The sequence below is a fragment of the Elgaria multicarinata genome, chromosome 15 (assembly GCF_023053635.1).
Source record: "Elgaria multicarinata webbii isolate HBS135686 ecotype San Diego chromosome 15, rElgMul1.1.pri, whole genome shotgun sequence".
Classification (NCBI taxonomy): domain Eukaryota; kingdom Metazoa; phylum Chordata; class Lepidosauria; order Squamata; family Anguidae; genus Elgaria; species Elgaria multicarinata.
The window spans coordinates 2,499,686-2,520,216 of record NC_086185.1 but is presented as its reverse complement, the minus strand read 5'-3'; the positions used below and the strand labels follow the sequence as shown (position 1 = coordinate 2,520,216).

The following is a 20,531-nucleotide window of genomic DNA, read 5'->3' as shown; positions in this document are numbered from 1 at the left end:
ACTGTGTGAACAGACTGCTGGACTAGATGGACCCTTGGTCTGGTCCAGTAGGACTCTTACGTTTTTAGCACACTAAAAAGAAGCAGGCTATAGACCAAAGATGAGAACGCGTAGTCCTAAAGGAGTTGTTGGATTACAACTCCTATCAACCGTTACTATCGGCTATGCTAGCTGTGGATGATGGGCCTTGTAGTCCAGCAACATCTGGAGAGCCTCATGTTCCCCACACCTGCTATAAATGGCGATGGCATCTTCCCTCTTTATTGTTTACTACAACTTATTAGATTGTAAGCCTATGCGGCAGGGTCTTGCTATTTACTGTGTTATCTGTTCAGCACCATGTACACTGATGGTGCTATATAAATAAATAAATAATAATAATAATAATAATAATAATAATAATAATAATAATAATAATAATAATATTTGGGGCACTGAAATGTATTTTCCTGACCCTCTCATTTGTATTATTCATGAGCCGGTTGAGGGCACTGGAGACTTAATAGATGCAGATTCAGCTTAGCCTTAATTCACCCGCAATTCACAGAGTTCTCACAATTACATTCCTCCAGCAGAGGAAATATTTAATGCTATTCTGACAATTGCTTCCTCTTCATGCACTTGGCAGCCTGGGGAATCAGGAAATCAACCGAGTGCATGAGAATTATTTACAAAAACTGTCTTGGAGGCATCTTTCATTTAATACTAGAACTGTTTTTCTATTTATTTGTTTATTTCATCACTGTGTGACAGCCAGTTAATATTTACATTATATGTTTTAAATGCAGGTTTACATTTCTGGGTCGCTCCTGGTTCACAGCGGGATGATACTTGCTGGGAGTCGTTGGCCAGGATGCTGCTCTAAACTTTGCAAGGCCCCTGCAGCTGTTGGTTCTTTGGGTTTTTAAAAATCCCCAGTAAAATTTCATTTCCTCCAGAATTACTAGTTCTTAAGACCAGGTAGCAGATCATGGAAAAGACCAGTGTTGTAGTGGTACATGCTGAAGTGCAAGTACTCATCACAACAGAGAACACATACACACACCAAAAACTGGCCATTCATAGCATAATACCCAATTTATTAGGATCAGCTTGCCTGCAACCCTATGCATAGTTACCTGGGAGTAAGCTCCATTTAATTCAGTGGTGCTTAATTTTGACTGCATCAGTTCATCTTGTAAAACACATTGGGCTTTAACAAAAGATCTTCAGCCAGCTGAAATGCAACCTTTAGCTTTTAATTAGAAATGCAGACTGTCTTGCAAAGACATGTTACAAGTGAAACTGCTAGAGCAAAGTAGGTGCTCCATCAAACAAAAGGAAAGAAGCATCAAGTTTCTACTTAATTATTTTCCTGACTTCCTCTATGTTACTCTGTCACAGACAACATTAAAGTTAGCAACCCGTTTACTTGCCCGGACAAGGAAGGTTCATCAATTACCTTGGTGTAGGGATGTCCAAGAAATATGCAACAGATTCAAATGAGTTTGGATTTCTATGAATCCAATCTGCAGCAGATCAGTTTTTTTCTGAGTCATGTGGACTTGAGGACCAGTATTATACTTTGAGGGGCGGGGGAATTTGCACTAATGTGGATTTGCAAACAGGAATGAAATCACATGAAATCCAATGCTGTCAATGAGCAGATGATGGAATCAAAGATAACTGACAGTCTGTGAATCACAGATGAAGCAACATCTGTACATTCATACCCTGGTACTCTGGCAGGTAACGTCACCAAGCCTGCTCTTGAAATGGGCCTGGAGCTCTGATTCTCTGCCTTCCCTTTTCACTACCCCACTGGGAAAGACCTTTGCCTGAAGGTCAAGACAGCTGTTCCTAATCAGTGTAGACAATACTGGGCTACCTGGTTCTGGGATTGGGAGACGAGCAGGAGAGGGCTGACCCTCTTGTATTGCCTGAGGCAAAGGACAAGATGGCGCCCCTACCCATTCCATATACAAAAGCAGACTGGATTGGATGTTGAATTGTTCTTCAACACTGGCAATGTGATACATCCTCAACCACACCTGAAAGCATCAGGCTGTCATAGGGGTCATAGGGTAGGTCATGTGTCCCACAACTCTCTCCTCCAAATACTTGCTGCTGCCACCACCCCCAGCATCTGCCGCCTGAGGCAAGTGCCTCACTCTGCCTAATGGCAGGGGCGGCCCTGTGCACATCCCTTGCTTGTGGGAGGTTCTGTTTGGCCACTGTGAGAGACAGGATGCTGGACTGGAAAGACCTGTAGTCTGATCCAGCAGAGATCTTCTTATGTTCCTAATTCTGATACAAAAGGAGTTTAAGGCCTGTGCTCATTATACATGCCGGTCAAACTTTGCCATCTTTGTTATTTAAGACACATCTTTTAAAGAACTCACAGAGGGTTTTTTTTTTTAATGTTTCTGAAAGATTTATGAGCTTTGCTCTCAGAACTGCATAAGAATCATACTGAGCTTCTCTTAAACCTCCACACCCCAGGTTGAGCCAAAGGCAGAGCTTCAGTGGAGAGGCAGATTTGCATAAATTTGCCACATTTCGTTAGTATTCTAATAATTAAATGATAAGACACACTTGCGGTCGCCTTTCCACCGCAATACAGATCCATTTCCCAGGAGCAAAGCGCTGGAAGGTACAGGCGAAAGCATTCAATAATATATTCCTGGTTCAAAAGTGCTCCTTGCAAGACGGGCGTCTCAAAAACGGCAACGATTTCCTTGACTTAAAAGTGAGTGTTGTGTGTTGACTTATTCATTAGCAAGCTTCTCTCATTTCCTCCTAAGTTTATTAAATGATCTTCTGCAGTTACATTAATTACCTCCTGAAGGCTGCTTCTTCAGATTTTATGGGCACCAGGCAGAGGCCGCCTGGAAGCATAGCTGCCTGAAAGCGGCTCCTCAGTAACACTTGAAAACAACCACAGGTGTTTGCTCGATGAGAAAGGCATTGTTCCCAACCTGGTCTGCCAGATGCAACATGTTTAGTAGGTCCTGAATGCTGCATCCAGACTTGCTGACAGCCTGTTATGGGGAGCATGCGACTTCTATCCATGGCTACTAGTCCTGAAGGCTATATGCTACAGTATAACAAGCAGTATGTACAGTTGCTGGGGAACATGGGCGAGAGGGTGTTACTGCATTCACATCCACCCTGTGGGCAACTGGTTGGCCACTGTGTGAACAGACTGCTGGACTAGATGAACCCTTCGTCTAATCCAGCATCAGGGCTCTTCAGTTCTTATGAGCCTTTTGGCCTGCAGAGTGTATCTGTTTTCTTGTTACGGTTGTTGGTTTTAGCTGGCTGCTCTTTTTATCCATTCCTGTCTTTATCTGTCTTACCTGCTCTTTGGTTTTATTTCTTTGTGTTACCTATTTTTATTTATTTATTTATTTATTACATTTCTATACCGACCAATAGCCGAAGCTCTCTGGGCGGTTCACAAAACTTAAAACCATGAGGAACATAATAAAACAAACAACCATCTAAAAACCCAAATACAGAATACAATATAAATAGCTCAACCAGGATAAAACCACACAGCAGAAATTGATATAGGATTAAAATACAGAATTAAAACAGAAAAATTTAAATTTAAGTTAAATTAGGTGTTAAAATACTAAAGAAAATAAAAAGGTGTTCAGCTGGTGATGAAAAGAATACAATGTAGGCGCCACACGGACCTCTCTGGGGAGCTCATTCCACAGCCGGGGTGCCACAACAGAGAAAGCCCTCCTCCTAGTATTTTTGGTTTGATATGATGGTGTTTTTTTATTGTAGTAGTGTATTTTTTGTCATTAGCCACCTTGTGCACTGAATCCAGGCAGCTAGGATATGCATTTCAGTAATTAATTAATAAATTAATTATAGTCATTATTAAATTAATTAATAATAGAGAAGAAGGAGGGGATTTTTCGAGAAGCAACAGATGCTTGACGTACAAGCTATGAGTTCCTTTTATAATTAGGTTTTTATAATTAGGACTATTTTACTTGGACTCATCAAACTACAGTCTTGTGTTTTTCTCCCCATTTCCTTCTTCAGCTCCTGACGAAGGACAATGTCTGAAACGTGTTGAGTACATTGAAGAACTGATTTAAGAATAAAAATAAGAATTTATAGCACCAGAGCTTCTCACTCCCCTTTTTCCCCTCGATTCCTGACCATGGGCCATGCTGGCTGGGGCTAAAAGGAGTTGAGATCCAAAACATCTGGTGGGCCTCAGTCGTGTTGGCTCTAGGTTTTGGAGAGTCGTTGGGCAAAGGCACCCTCAATGGCTCCTTCCCTCACGAGCCCACCTTCGTGCTGCCATTGTCCCCAGCTGTTACTCCTCCTCCTTCCACCGCTTGCTTGCTTGACAGATGGAGAGCCAGTGAGCAAGTAGACCGTGGCATCTACTGCTTCTCCTTCTCATCACCACTGTTGTCTGGGCCGGACCCAGAGGCAGGTAAACAAGCCAGTGGCAAGGGTGAAGAAGAATGACAAGTCCAGGGGGTGGCAGGTGACCCCGGGCCCCAGGATGGGGAAGGCTGATGCACCGTTACAGAGGACAACTCATGAATGGCCGTAATAGTGCTCCCATCACTGCTAGAGCTGATGGAGATCCTGAGAGTGCCTCTTACACTAGAGCAGCCTTCCTCAACCTGGGGTGTTCCAGATGTGTTGGACTACAACTCCCAGAATGCCCCAGCCAGCTCAGCTGGGGCATTCTGGGAAAAACAGTCCAACACATCTGGAGCGCTCCAGGTTGAGGAAGGCTGCACTAGAATGTGAAAAGGACAGGGACCCTCTTGGTTGTTCTTAAAATGTGTAACTCACCTTTTTATTATACACACACACACATTTACACACAGCATTTTAGATTTAAGACTATGGTTGTAATTCTAAATACTAGGGAGTATGCCCCGTTGGCCACAGTGGGTCCTACTTTTGTATAAACATGGATAGGCTTGTGCTGTCAAATACACAAACATTTAAACACATTAAATACATCACAAAAACAACCTTATAAAAACTAAATAAATAAAAAGGGAACTATATGTGCCTGCTACCCTGAGATCTTTGAATGAAGGGTGGGGTAAAAGTTAAATCAATCTGGCGCGCTCTCTTCCTCCCTAACTTTATATTTGGTGTTATGCTTCCCAAGACACATGGAAATATAATTTGAAAACCATTTTATGGGTGGGGACAGATTTGCATCATTAACATTAATCTCATATGTTCAAATCCTAAGAAATGGCAGGGCATTAGTGATGCCTGACAGATAATAAACTCTGTTTTTACAAGTCACAAGATGCCAAGGAAAAAGGAGATAGGATGCAGGGGGGTGGGGGAACGACCCTCTTATGTCAAATGGAATAAACAGCAGGAATGACAGCATTCCAAGCGGAGCTCATCCATTTGCCAGACAAGTGACAGAAACATTTTCTGTTCTCCTAGAGCAGCCTCCCAAATCAGTGCACTCCTATTCTGGCTGGCGATGACAAGAATTGTAGTGCAAAATATCTGGAGGTGCCCCAGGTTGAGGAAGGCTGTCCTATCCTTTTAAAGTTTGGACTGTCTCTAGCTGGACTAATTGCAGTGTTCTTCTAATGGTCATATTGATTCTGCATTGTATAGTACAGCTGAAAAAACCATTCTGGATCTAATCACACAGAACGGACTGTATTATTAACCACTTCTCTGCTGTTTGTTTCTTCTGGCTCTTTAGCCTTTCACTGTTCCATCCAAGGCTGCCATCCTATGTTCACTTGATTGGAAGTAAACACCATTGAATTTAGTGGGACTTAACTTTTGAGTAAACCAGCACAGCTTTGAACTAAATGGTACACTTGGGTTGCAGCCCTGAAACTCGCTTGGAGAAAGGCCCACTGAATTCAATGGAATTTCCTCCCAATTAACCATGCATAGTTTGGCACTGCAAATTCTCTGGGCAAGCCTCCTGTCTCCTGCACAGAAAACTAGCATATTATTTCTCAGAAAAAAATAGCATGGGTATAAATTGCCTTGTGCCAAACCTATTCTGGACTGAAAGTCCCATTCTCAAAAGAAGCTTTATGGTGCAGTCCTATGCATCTCTACTCAAAACTAGGACCCAGTAAGTTCAATGGGCCTTACTCTCAGGTAACTGTGTATGGGATTTCAGACTTAATTAAGGATCACCAATGGCTTTTAAAAAAGCCTTCAGAGTTTTTAAAAAAGAGAAATGCATGCAATGAGGATAAAATAATAATACACAGGCGTTCTGTGTGTTCCAGTGTGCTGCCGGACTGGCACCTGGTTGTAAGTTTCCAAAAATACCAATTCCCCTTTGGGAAAGAGTCAGAGGTTTGCTCATGCAGTTTCATTACCTTGCCAGGAGTACGTGGCTCCATCTTTGTCCGGCTGGAGCTTGATAGATCTGTAGATTATATATCTACAGATCTATCCTTTATGATTGCGTATTCAATCAATGTTCACTTTTTAGAAAATAAAATTCCCTGGGTGCACACCCTAATGAAATGTGCTGTGCACATGTGCACAGCACATTTCATTAGGTTGTGAACCCGGGGAATTTTATTTTTTAAAAGGTGAACATTGATTGAATACTCAATCATAAAGGACATTTTTAAAAAATCATTTATTTATTAAACACTGTAGACACTGATGCTGTACTACGCGTTCGGCTTGCCTGACTGTGGGAGGGCCATTGCAGGGGAGGGGAGGGTTGAGGAGATGCTTATTGCTTAAGACATTAGGGTGTGCCTGTGCACACCAGCACACCCCTTGCGCACACCTATGATATTTAGATGTAGCCGTTGTCTGGGTCCCTGCAAATGTGCCAGAAGATCACATAGAGAATGAGCAAGAGGGCAAAGAGAAAGAGAGGGACGAAGATCGCTGTGGTCACCTGGGAGAGGAAAGTCTGCATCTTCTACTCACCGAGGACATAGGTGCAGATGTGCTTCTCCCAGGACAGCACAACTGGGATAAGGCAGAAGCGAGGGAGGGGGAGGGGGAGGCGACTAGGAGCAAAGCTCCATCCCAGAAGAGCCCCTGTTTCCCTTGGCGCGCACGCGTGGCGCCCGTCCTCTGCTTAGGAGTGATTTGGGGGTATGCGAGGAGGAGATGGGGGAGCGATGGAGGAAAAGGCACTGAAGGCTGGTGGCTGCCCTGTCGGTGGGGCTGTGAAGCCTCTCTAGAGTTCAGTCAGAACCAGTCAGGGCTATCCAAGGTGCTGAATCTGTTTTGGGCATGGGGGGTTCAGCACCTTGGAGGGCTCCTTTGGAGTTCTGAGTGGTTCTGATTGAAACCCAGAGTGGATTCACAGCCCCACTGGCATCGGAGCCCCCGGCCCTTACGTGGAAGGGGGGTGGCTGGAAGGGCGTGCGCCCCCTCCCATCTATTCGCCCTCCCCGCCTCCACACCGGGAGCCTATTTCGCGATGCAAGAGTCGATCCTGGGGAGATGAGAGCATCTCTGCTGAACTACAGCAGAGGTGATGATGTCCCTCAGGTGTGCTACACGTACCTGCTGCACATATCCCAGCACAGGTGGGCTTTTGCCGGGGCTTTCTCCAGAGGCTTTTTCCTCTGCAGCCTGTCGCGCCCATCTCTCTTTTTAGCATCGGGACAGAACCGGCCAATACATCGCATGTTATGGTTTGGTTTAGCTTAGTTAGTTTAGTTTTTTATGGCTTCTGGTTTTCCATTTCATTGCATCGGGGAGGGGAGGGGAGGGGAGGGGAGGGAGGTGTCAAACAGAACGCTGATTCCGTTCTCCTCAAAAGGTGCTTTTAATTGCCCTAAGACGGTACCTGCGGGGGCTCAAACATGCCTATAAGTGTCTTTAGAAGCAATGTTATGCATGTTTAGACGGGGATGGAGGGGGGGAGTCCTACAGCTCCCAGCATCCCCAGCCAGAACTCTAAAGGAGCTATCCAGGGTCCTGAGGCAAACTCCTCAAATAGATTCAGCACCTTGGATGGCTTCTTAGAATCCTGGCTGTTTTGGGCTGAAACCCAGAAGGGATTCAGAGCCCCACCGAAACCCGAGTCACCCGCCTCCGCCTTCGCCCCCACGCCCACAGCAGGGCAAGACTTCGCCGGCGCCGCCAGAGCAGGCGCCAGTCCCACGCGCATGCGCTTTACTCCTCCTGCTCCGGTGGGCGTGGAAGAAGATGAAAGAGAAGGAGCAACCGAGCCTTGAGAGCGGACCGAGCCAGGCTCGCTTCCTCCGGCCAGCGCATGCGCGGCGCACGCGCAGTGCGGCCCGGCCGCTGTGAGGGGAACACGGCGGGCGAGAACGAGGCGGCGGCAGCAGCAGCAGCAGCAGCAGCAGCAGCAGCAGCAGCAGCAGCAGCAGCGACGGCCGCGTTTTGTCGGCGGGGCGATGTGTCCCCTGTGAGGCGGCGGCGGCGGCGGCGTGGTGGCAGGGCAGAGCGCCATGAACCTGAGGGGCCTCTTTCAAGATTTCAACCCCAGGTGAGGGGAGGCCGGAAAGGGGGCTGTGGGGGGAGGGGCGGCCTAAGTGGGGGAGGGGGGAAAGGGGGCCTGTGGGGAGTATTGGGGGAGCCCCCCTGGGTGGGGATGGCAGGAGGGGCCTTTGCACCTACGTAAAGGTGCAATCCCAGGCCCGGGCCCGATTCAAGGGGCTGGTATTAACGTCCTAAACGGCTCTGGGCCGGGATACCCGAAGGGTCCCCCCTCATGCACCTGCCCTTGACACACCCCCCCAAGATCTTCCTCGGGGGCCCTTCTGTGGTGGCCCCTGCCAAAGGGAGCGAGGCAGGTGGCTACCAGGAGCAGCAGGGCCTTCTCTGCTGTGGCGCCCCTGGCTCTGGAATGGGCTCGAGAGAGAGGGGGGGGGTCGCCTGGCACCTCCGTTGTACTTTATTTATTTATTACATTTCTATACCGCCCAATAGTCGGAGCTCTCTGGGCGGTTCACAAAAATTAAAAACATTCAAAGTATAAAACCATAATATAAAATGCAATATGAAAGCTCAACCAGATAAAAACAGCAGCAATGCAAAATTACAAATTTAAAACTTCAAGTTAAAATTTATTTATAGACTGTTAAAATGCTGGGAGAATAAAAAGGTCTTCACCTGGCGTCTAAAAGCGTATAATGTAGGTGCCAAGCGAACCTCCTTAGGGAGCTCGTTCCACAGCCGGGGTGCCACAGCAGAAAAGGCCCTGCTCCTGGGAGCCACCTGCCTCACTTTCTTAGGCATGGGCTCGCGGAGAGCTTCCCCCCCCACTGCCCCCTTTATATATCTTCCCAGCGTTTTAACATTTTAACATCTTAGTCTTTTTAACTTGTTTTACATCTGTGTTGTATTTTTATATTACCATACTTCGATTCTAAGACTCACTTTTTTCCCCATATAAACATCTCTAAAAACAGGGTGCATCTTAGAATCGCGGGTATGTTTATTATTTCTTAGAATCAAAGCTTTTTTTCTGTTGGTGGTACTGAAATTACTGTGCGTCTTACAATCAATGGCGTCTTACAATCGAAGAAATATGGTACATTGTTTTATTTATTTATTACGTTTTTATACTGCCCATCAGCCAAAGCTCTCTGTGCAATGCACAATTAAAAAAAACACACGAAAAAAAGTATATATTGTGGCCTCCTATTGCGGTTTTACGCTTTATACTAAAGTTGTACTTTGCGGTTCTGATTTTTTGTGAACTGCCCAGCTTCGGCTATTGGGGCAGTATAGAAAAGCAGTAAATAAATAAATAATCGTATTGGTGCCTCCTTTGTATTTATTATGCAGGATACGTGTAGCCTTTGCCAGCCTGGTAGTCCCCTCCAGTGGTTTGAGACTGCCGTTCCCATCAGCCTCAGCCACTGTGGTTAATGGTGAGGAATGCTGGGAGCTGTAGTTCAAAACAGCTGGTGGAATGAGACACATAACCCTCATATGGATATTTGTACCCTTCATTAATTGTAAAATGTCTTTGTTTAATGAAATGCACCTCACCGAGTGATTAGGGTTGTTTGTTTATAATGAAGGAATAATTTTTGTATCTACTTCATAAGAAAAACAATAACAGATATTAAAACAAAACATCTGGAGGCTGCCAATCTGGGGGAAACTGGGTTGCGAATGGGCACCTGTAACTCCAAGGTAAATAGGCCAAGAAACTGGAGGCTCCATGGAGATCTTATGGGTTAGCTTTGGGGTGCTCTGTGGAGTCTATTTCGGGGGGTGTTGTTGGAGGGTCTTCTTGAAAGGATGGGGAGGGGAAGTGGTGCCTCAAGGTCTGAAGGAAGCATCTGGGGAAGTGGAGGGAAAGAAGGTAAGTTCTTCTAAGTGTGGATAGCATGACATGACATTGGACAGGACTCTTTGTATGGGTTGTGTCCAGTGGTGTTTTTTTACACCAGCAGAAAACATTTTTTACCAAATCCCCCCAAGTCAAGGTAGTATATGTGGACATCTGTTATTCAAGGGTATATTGCCCCTCGTGCTGGGAGTTCCATAGATCACGCAGAGCTGTAGCTGTTGAGCGCCATGTTCCTATGTTATTTATTTATCAAGACATTTGTATCGCCCTATATCACAAGTTATCCACCCAAGCAACAGCCTTTTGAGGATAAGGGAGGTTGGGAGGTCGCACCTGGCTCAAAGTCACCCGGTGAGCTTTGTGGCTGAAGCAAGGACTCAAAATCTCTGTCAGACTGGTCCAAGGGTAGTGTGTTGTCCACTGTAGTATGACTTCAATTCCCAGAAACCCCTGCCTGCACAGCCCAGGGTTAGGGGTACTGGGAGTTGAGGTGCAAAATATCTGGAGATACGCTTTATTTATTTATTTATTTGTTACATTTATATACCACCCCATAGCCAAAGCTCTCTGGGAGGTTTACAAAAGTTAAAAACAGTAAACATTAAAAGTATACAAAATTTAAAAACAACAGTATCCATTTAAAAACAGTTCTGGGGGTCTGTTAAAAAACAAACTTAGCGTTTTTAAATGGTGTTAAATGCCTGGGAGAAGAGAAAAGTCTTGACCTGGCGCCTAAAAGATAACAGTGTTGGCACCAGGCGAGCCTCATTGGGGAGATCATTCCACAGTCGGGGGGCCACCACCGAAAAGGCCCTCTCCCTTGTTGCCATCCTCCGAGCTTCCCTCAGAGTAGGCACTTGGAGGAGGACCTTAAATGTTGAGCGCAGTGTACGGGTAGGTTCATGTCGGGAGAGGTGTTCCATCAGGTATTGTGGTCCCAAGCCATGTAGGGCTTTATAGGTTAAAACCAGCACCTTGAATTGGGCTCGGAAATGTATAGGTAGCCAATGCAAGCGGGCCAGAATTGGTGTTATATGTTTGAACCTCCATGTTCCAGTTATCAATCTGGCCGCTGCATTTTGCACAAGCTGCAGCTTCCGAACCATCTTCAAAGGCTGCCCCATGTAGAGGGCATTGCAGTAATCTAATTTGGAGGTTACCAGATAGGGGTGTAGCTGGTCCACCAACCAGAGTTGGTAGAAAGCACTCCATGCCACCGAGGCCACCTGAGCCTGAAGTGATAGAGATGGTTCTAGGAGATGGTTCTTTCTGCCTACCCTTGCGCTATACCATGCTGTATATAGGATGGCAGAGGGAGGGTGGCTACTGCCATTTAGTGTGTGTTTTGTATATCTCATTTCAAGTGCTCAAGGTGGGTTGTATATATTTACCTTAATAACAGTTACAACAGCCCCGTGAGACAAGCCAGCATTCTGATTTTCCCATATTGCAGTTATAAGCTGAGGCTGTTGAAAGACAAGAGAGAGACTACTGTAAAACTACTCGATAAGGTGAGATTTGAGTTAGGATCACACTCTTAACAATGTAAGTCCAGTGGTGCTGGATTCAATCAAAGGTCCTTCTAATTGTGCATCCTCTGACTAGCTAAAAAGATCCAGGAAGGCCACAAGCAGGGCTTGAAAGAAGTAGTCCGCCCTAGTTTGTCTCTTTCGAAGATAAATTCTTTCCAAGATAAACTGCATTTGTACCTGGGGCGGGGATGTTGCGTAACTATTGTGGCTGACAACTGTAGACAGGCCTGTCTGCCACTTAGCTGGCACATTGCGCCATATCTATTCTGTCTGAACCACTTTCAGAACAAAAGTGTTGTGCAACAAATGAAAATCAAGGCTCGCCCTGCTGTAGGGCTACAGTTTACAAAGATATGAAAGAGAAAATGACACAACAGGAAAGATTCTTACATAGAATAGTAGGTGTGCCAGTAGTGTCAGGAAAGTTTAAGTAAACATTTGTTTCCTCTATAGCAGGGATGGGGACCCTTTGTCCCTGCAGATGTTGTTAGACTGCATCTCAGTTCATTCCAAATCATGGAGATTGAGTTAAATATCTGGGGAGCGGGGGGAGGGGTGTTATAGGTTCCCCCATCCCTTTTTTACAAGGTAAAATGGGAATTTAAACTATTGTTAGTCATAAATCCCCATTCACATAATTATCTGCCTGAAGTCCTTGGGAGGGGACAGGATATAAAGTAAATATCTCATTAGAGGACAGTTTTCAAAAATGTACATTGTACATCCTTGCCTTCTGAGGGGGGGGAGAGGATCCCATCCTGCTATCCCATCCTCCCTGTTGGCTTTCTCTTTCTGAAGGGGTTTTCTGTTTGTTTTAAGAGGGTTGGGGTTTTTTAGAAGTCAGGACTCTTACCCACACCACCTTACACTCACTGTAAATATCCCCCCTCCCTTTCATTTTTATTACTTAGAGGGTTGTGTCTAGCCACATTGGCTCTGCAGCCTTATTGTGTTGGGAGCCGTTGGCTTTGTCATGTATCAAGGGTATTTTAACAGATCAACTTATTCATTGAGCGCAAGCTGAGTTTTAAGAGCATGCCTAGGCCTTTTAAATGTAATCCAGGAAGTTTCCCAAGTGTGTCTTTATGGCACCAGGCATACATTGCCAGATAAGCTGTGCTGTTAGAGCCAAACAGAACAGCAGTGTAACCTTAGTCTGTCAGTGCAGAAGCAGGCTGTGCTTGCCTACATACTCCTGGCATGTTCATTTCTACCAAGCGTATCTGTCTGTGTTCTATTGATGAGAGCCTAGAATCGTGGCCTTGCGAAAACTACCTTCCTTCCATCTGCTTTTGTGCCACTTCAGCAAGATGATGCATCTGATGATGGGTGCTCCAATTTGGTGCCTGTCCACCCTGTTGCACTAGCGTAGCGCCCCAAGCTTGCTCATCATGACATCAGCATAAAGCCAAGGATGAGTTGTGATGTTATGCTGGTGTATTGGGACCTCACCTTAAACACTTATGTGCAATTTCAGCTCCTCAGAAGACTGAGCCATAGCTGCCGGCATCAGCTTCCTTAACTCATAATCTTCCTTCCTTTGATTGTGTTGACTGATGACAATTTGAAGGCAGCTGCTTTAGTGTTAGTCAGCTTCCTAGTGGGAGGCAGCTGGAGAAAGGCTGCTGAGCTCTTTGCTAATGAGCTTTTTTACAGAAAGAAGTGCAAATGCTGCATTAAAGGAGATGCAGAATTACCTCACCCTTAAACGTGCGCGACTTGCCACTTCAGGATTTTTTTAGGAACACGGAAGGAAGAAAAAAAAGTAGAACCAAAAGGTGTGCTCTGGTGTGTAATGGAACAATTGCTCTGCTTAATGTGTTGTATTATTTAGTTGTACAATGAGAGATTGTAAAGCACATGATTCCGCAAATACATGAGTAGTCCAGAAAATTCAGTGTGACATAGATAAAACATATATGTGATATTTTGAAGCAGTTCAACAATTAAAGAAAACAGAGACATGGCCTGTGTTCAGTGTCATGACAAACTATGAATTACCTTGATGGGAAGGAGCCTAGCCTCCCACTGGATTTGTGTGGTGCCCTGTTTCTTCTCCACCAACTTGACTATGAGGGAGAGTATTTATTTATTTTATTAACTGCAGCATGTTCATCATCCAAACCTGACAAGCTGTGGTTAGTCTTAACTGTGGTTTGTTTGAAGCAAGCCAAATTCAGATTATTGTGAGCATATTTCAGGGTGGACCATGCTTCGGTGGTAAAAGCCTTGCATCTAGAAGTTTTATTACCTGGAATTTCCAATCTGAAGGATTTCAGGTAGGACTGGAGATGCCTTCTAGCTGAAATTTGAAACACTGCTGCCAGTTGGAGAGGTGTAGACAGAACTAGGCTAGACAAACTAATGATGCAAGAACGTAAGAGGAGCCCTGCTGGATCGGACCAAAGGTCCATTTAATCTTGCAGCAGCCAGCCAGATGTTTCTAGGATGCCCACAACAAAATCCCACATGGCTGCTCCCCAGAAAATTGTATTCAGTGGCTTACTGCCGCTGAATCTGGAGGTGCGATATAGTTGTCATGACTAACAGTCATTGTTAGAACTATTATTTATGACCCGGTGTAAGTTTATGTGACACTTTTCTTTGAAATACAAATGATGTATGTTCCTGGACATTTGGTTCTGAAAATAATGTGTCTTAAAGTTGTCATTTTCTCCTCTTTTTAAACAGCAAATTTCTTATCTATGCCTGTCTGCTGCTGTTCTCAGTTTTGCTTTCTCTCCGTTTGGATGATAAGATTCAGTGGAGCTATTGGGCAGTATTTGCTCCAATATGGCTGTGGAAGTTAATGGTCATCGTGGGTGCCTCAGTAGGAACTGGAGTATGGGCACGGAACCCACAATATCGGTAAGGGCAGTATGCTTTTTTTGTAAATAACCATTTGAATAATTTGTGTAAGCTCTGTGAAGAAGTCACGGAGGATGCTTGTGTAGGCCCTGCTGCAGTACAGCTTAGTCCCCACAGGATCATAGAATAGTAGAGTTGGAAGGGGCCAATAAGGCCATGGAGTCCAACCCCCTGCTCAGTGCAGGAATCCACCCTTGAGAAGTATAGGTAACATGTAGAGGCTGAGCTAAGCCAAAAGTCTGTTGATGTTTGGGCGAAATTGTAGTATAAACTAACAGAATGAATTGTATGCTTTTCTGCCCCTCTTTAGAGCAGAAGGAGAAACGTGTGTGGAGTTCAAAGCTATGTTAATAGCAGTGGGCATCCATTTGTTACTGCTGATGTTCGAAGTGCTGGTTTGTGATGGGATCGAGAGAGGAACCCGCTTCTGGCTTCTCGTCTTCATGCCATTATTCTTTGTGTCTCCAGTGTCAGTTGCGGCTTGTGTGTGGGGCTTTCGGCATGATAGATCTCTGGAGGTAAGGCCCTCTCTTTGTGCGCTGGGTATTCACAAGTGTGAAGGTTGCTGCAAGGGGAGTACAAATTGATTGGTTGGGTTTATAAATAGAAATTGAAAATTATGATCTACCTGTCCTTAAATTACTTTGGAATAATTTTTAGTAAAGCTTTTTTGGTGGATGTATTTATTATTTTTATTTATTACATTTTTATACCACCCAATAGCCGAAGCTCTCTGGGCGGTTCACAAAAATTAAAACCATGAAGAGCATAAAAAACAACCAACAATCTAAAAACACAAATACAAAATACAATATAAAAAGCACAACCAGGATAAAACCACACAGCAAAAATTGATATAGGTTAAAATAAGGAATTAAAACAAGGTTTAAATTTAAGTTAAAATTAGGTGTTAAAATACTGAGAAAATAAAAAAAGTCTTCAGTTGGCGATGGAAAGAGTACAGTGTAGGCGCCAGGCGGACCTCTCTGGGGAGCTCATTGCACAGCCGGGGTGCCACAGCAAAGAAGGCCCTCCTAGTAGCCACCTGCCTCACTTCCTTTGGCAGGGGCTCACGGAGAAGGACCCCTGTGGATGATCTTAAGGTCTGGGCAGGTACATATGGGAGGAGGCATTCCTTCAAATAACCTGGCCCCAAGCCGTTTAGGGCTTTGAATGTTAGTACCAGCACTTTGAATTGGGCCCGGACCTGGACTGGCAGCCAATGAAGTTGTAGAAGGACTGGCGTGATGTGGTCTCGCTGGCCGGTCCCTGTTAGTAAATGGGCTGCCCTGTATCCTATGTATGAGGTGTGTGTGTGTGTGTGTGTGTGTGTGTGTGTGTGAGAGAGAGAGAGAGAGAGAGAGAGAGAGAGAGAGAGAACATGCTAAAATGTTTTAATTGAATGCCTCTATTGTTCATATTTATATTTGTAGTGTTCCACTTATTTTTATTCCTTGTGTAATGAATGATACATAGAGCAAAATATTCACTTATTCTATACTTTGTTCTGAGGTGATCTTTGGCTTATTGCAGCAATCTGTAGCAAAATACATTTGATTCTGATGTGCTTTGCTTTTTTCCTTCTCTAGTTGGAAATCCTGTGTTCTGTCAATATTCTCCAGTTTATATTTATTGCACTCCGACTGGATGAAATCATCAAGTGGCCATGGCTTGTACGTAAACTAATTATTATTTATAATGTTGTTTTAAAGGGTTTAACGTCTTTATGCAAGTACCAACTGTAATGGCGAAGTCAGAAAAATGGCTTTTTAAAATTGTAGCACATAACAGAAAGCTGAACAAAATTTAAAAAAGAAATTGGCCACTTGGCTTTAATAAACTTTAAGATATATCATAGATGGTAGGTGACCCTTTACGTATTTATGATTTAGCCCGTTTTATGATTTAGCCCGTTTAATTTTTAAAATTGGAAGGAAGCAAAGTACTTTTAAGGCTTTTTATAACTGGCAATTTGAGGCAGAAGCTCTGACCATATGGCTATTGTTAAAGGCAGATAATTCTTTTATTTTTTAAAGAGATACATAAATAGGATTATGGAATGTAATGACAAATATTTAATATGGTGCTGGCTTATTGGGGGGAAAGAACGTGGGGCTGATACAAAGTCTTTTCCCCCTGTTCCATTTTCAGGTTGTCTGTGTCCCTCTGTGGATCCTGATGTCCTTTCTGTGTTTGGTTGTGCTCTACTACATTGTCTGGTCTGTCCTGTTCTTACGCTCAATGGACGTGATCGCTGAGCAAAGGAGGACACACATAACCATGGCAATCAGCTGGATGACTATCGTGGTTCCGTTACTCACCTTTGAAGTAAGTAAAGGCTTACCTGCTTTAGGTGGTGCGGGTGGAGTATAGTTAGGACTTCCCTTTGGAGGGGGAGGGGGTGCTGAATGTGTATTGGGGGGATATAAGAATGAATATCGAGTACCTGCAATTTCTAGAACTACATATTGATAACTTGTGCAACAAGACTGTAAACTAAACCATATGCCAAAAATATTGGATTCGGTAATCTCTATTCTACATAGGTGCTTTGCTTTGTATAATTTCTCCCTTTTTCTGCTGGTCACGTGGAGCTGTGCAGGGTGCTGAGCCCCTGCCCCTGATGCCCGAAGAACAGGCCCGTACTTCCTTTTGACTTCGGAGATCTCATCACACAGTGTTCATATGTTTTCCAGTTGTCTTGCAGCTGCAATTGGTAGAAACCGGGGATGATTAAAAAAAACAAAAATACCAATATTTTAAAAAGATTTTAAACCAGATTTTTAAAATTTAGATTGGATTTTGGAATTTTCTTAAACCAATTAGTTTTTTAAAAGCCTATGTTAAAGATACCATCGTGAATACTAGTTCTACAACTTCTAATTATATTTTATGAATATGTTAACAGCAGTTTATGGAAATGGGACATAAACTGATCCGTCCTGTTCTGCACTGCAGGCGGTGTGCATGCGCTCTCTCACTGTGTGTGTGTGTGTGTGTGTGTGTGTGTGTGTGTGTTTGTGTTTGTCTCAAAGCCTTGCCTCTCTCTTAAGTGCCAAGATAGAGAATTAGGGAGGTGGAGTGGAGCTGAACAAGGAGGAGGAGGAGTCCGGATATAAATGCAAGGGAGGGGAATAGGAACTGAAACCAAAAGCGAACAGAAGGCATTCATGACTTCTGCCACATGTATCCTCCATTGTAGAGGGGAAATACCTAGCATGGCGGTAGCAGGCCATAAAGGAGACCCCATTTGGGAGTATTTTCTTTCTAAGACCACTGTGGCTGAAATTGCCTAAATTTTATTTGCTTAATTTTTTTTTAAAGAACTTTACATTTATTAAAAAAACAAACTGAAATAGCTAAACATTCAAAAATCCATGTGCATGTTTTGTTAATCATTGTTTCTTGAAGAAGAAAATGCAATAGAAGAACAAACAACCTCATTAGTACAATTTAAAAGCCTGTTTGGTGGTGGTGATTTTGGCATATCGTGACAAAAATATCGTGATTAATTGAACAGTTGCAGATGGTTCATCTCCTGAATACCTGCACAAGTTCATTTTGCTTTAGTACTAAATGATCAAATTATCATCCCATTTTTTTGTTGAAAATTAATTTGAAAACAATTCAAAATAATTGCTTAATGTGTACCTTCTAATGAAACCTACATCTCGAATATGTATTAAGGTTACATTGAACAATGATGTATTTCTCCTAAAAATGGCTATTAAATAGAATCTTCCTTACTAGTGGTATAAACTGATATTTAAATCATTAAAATCGTGTCATTCAAAGAAACAATTTAAATCAAATCAACCCTGCTAGAAAGTTTACTGAGACTGTCAGGATACTGAATCTTTGCATGGTACCAAATTGGGACATAGACACAATCTTGATTATAACTTGTTTTCAGTGACACCTTTAAGATAATGGCATGACTAAAGAAATCCTTGAACAATGAGCACAGCTGAATTTAATGTCGGATGCAAAATTGGTTTTCAAACAGGCTTGGAAAAATTCCGGGTTCATGGTCACAAAATTTGATGCTGATGCCTAGGAATTTGTAAAAGATATTCAGTCCTTGGTTAGCTTGGTGCTTGGAAGTTTAAATAATATCTAACTTTGAAATCCCCAGAATAGATACGTTTGTATAAAGCATGAAACTGAAGCTACCTTAATTGTCTTGCTAGATCCTGCTTGTGCACAGATTGGATGGACACAACACATTCTCGTACATACCCATATTTGTTCCTCTTTGGCTTTCACTGATAACTTTAATGGCAACGACATTCGGACAGAAAGGGGGCAATCATTGTAAGTATAAAACAGAATCTTCTGTTCTTGCTCCTCTTGTATGGAAGTAAAGTTAGTTCTATCATTCAAATTTGTAGCAGAAAAGGGGGGTACTCTTGTTATTTGACAATTTCATTTCTGAGTGAAGCTATCAATAATTCTTTGTTTATGCAGGGTGGTTTGGAATTCGCAAAGACTTCTGTCAATTCCTACTTGAAATTTTCCCATTCCTAAGAGAGTATGGCAACATTTCTTATGACTTGCATCATGAAGATAACGAGGAAATGGAAGAAACCCCTGTCCCAGAACCTCCCAAAATAGCTCCAATTTTTCGGAAAAAGACTGGTGTGGTCATTACCCAGAGTCCTGGGAAATACGTTATACCACCTCCCAAGCTAAACATTGATATGCCAGATTAAAAGCAAACTTAAACCATGTGGCACATAGCCAGGGAGAGCTCCTCCTGACTAAACCACAGCTGGGAATCTGTGGCCAATATGGTTTTTATCTCATGCCTTTTGTTCTGATTTGTTTATGGATAGATTTGTGCCTCAGTGACTTGTAATGTAGATAATTAAGATTTGTGTTAATATAATTTTTCAGAGATTCCGTGCATTTGCGTATGAAATACCATGCCAGTAAAAAATACATGAGAATGCAATAGCTGCAGTAAGATTCATAAATGAAAAATCTCAAATCTCTGTCTGCAAAGCCCAATTTACTTTTTGTGTTCAGCTGTGAGCATCAAGCCCACGTAGACTTCCTTGGCAACACAATTTAAGGTTTTCCCAAGATCTGATAAAGCATTTGAATACTATCCTAAGCTTCAAACCTGTCTGCAGTTATACATGGGTAAGGTTTCCTGAAATCAGGGGCCTTTGTATTCATGTAACTGTAAACCGGATTGCAGCCACAAAGGGTCAGAGAAGAGGAAAGGGTGTTTTTTATTTGTGAATCTTCCTGATGGGTTAACTTAAAGCGTGCCTGTATAGTATTTATATGACATTTTGGCAATGTAATATATTTTAAAAAAATATCTGTACAGTATAAATATGTAAAAGTATTTTTAAAAGGCTGTATGAAGTGCATAATCTATTGTGAGTGACATATTTTGTGTTCAGCTATACACATTGGGTTGGATCCAGATTTAGTCATGACTAACTTCAGTCCCATTGATTTCAGTGTGTCTGCTGAATGACTAAATCTGGATGCAACCCATGGCTTCCATTTATATCGAAGTACCACAGCCATGTGGTGTTATATCAGCATGTTTCTTGGCTCTTCAATTCCCCATTGAACCGTGAACACTATGTTTCAGGCATGTCCTCAGGTAGGATTTGAAGGTTCTTCCTCTGTTAATGGATCAAAATGATCTTGATAAAGGTATGTAAATTATTGTGTAAATAACCATACTCTTTGTACTGTCTAGAGGGGAGGGAGGGGACTGTAGTTTTGAAAAGTTGCTTTTCCACTTTTGTTAAAATGTTACTGTTAGGTTATATCTATTTCTCTCCCACCCACCCTATTTGTTGGCTGTTCAATAAAGTATCCTCCTGTACTGC

General features: G+C 43.3%; 1 protein-coding gene across 2 annotated transcripts; it reads left to right on the top strand.

The window, feature by feature from the left end:
* The first annotated feature begins 8,282 nt into the window (after window positions 1-8,282).
* Window positions 8,283-20,527, top strand: TMEM185A (transmembrane protein 185A). 2 transcript variants are annotated; one of them, XM_063141800.1, is made up of 7 exons: window positions 8,283-8,458; window positions 14,500-14,676; window positions 14,987-15,194; window positions 16,266-16,349; window positions 16,828-17,004; window positions 18,867-18,990; window positions 20,152-20,527. In XM_063141800.1, exons 1-7 carry the CDS (start codon window positions 8,421-8,423, stop codon window positions 20,169-20,171), a joined length of 828 nt encoding a protein of 275 aa, XP_062997870.1. In that variant the 5' UTR covers window positions 8,283-8,420; the 3' UTR covers window positions 20,172-20,527. The 2 variants fall into 2 exon arrangements, with proteins under 2 accessions (XP_062997870.1, XP_062997869.1); XM_063141799.1 differs by having other exon boundaries at window positions 8,287-8,458; window positions 19,144-20,527.
* Window positions 20,528-20,531: the final 4 nt, after the last annotated feature.

Excerpts from the sequence above, each read along its gene's own strand:
- TMEM185A (XM_063141799.1), top strand. The coding sequence starts at position 8,421 with ATGAACCTGAGGGGCCTCTTTCAAGATTTCAACCCCAG. Across the intron at positions 15,195-16,265 it reads GGCATGATAGATCTCTGGAG|TTGGAAATCCTGTGTTCTGT; the intron begins GTAAGGCCCTCT and ends TTCCTTCTCTAG. Across the intron at positions 18,991-19,143 it reads ACAGAAAGGGGGCAATCATT|GGTGGTTTGGAATTCGCAAA; the intron begins GTAAGTATAAAA and ends TTGTTTATGCAG.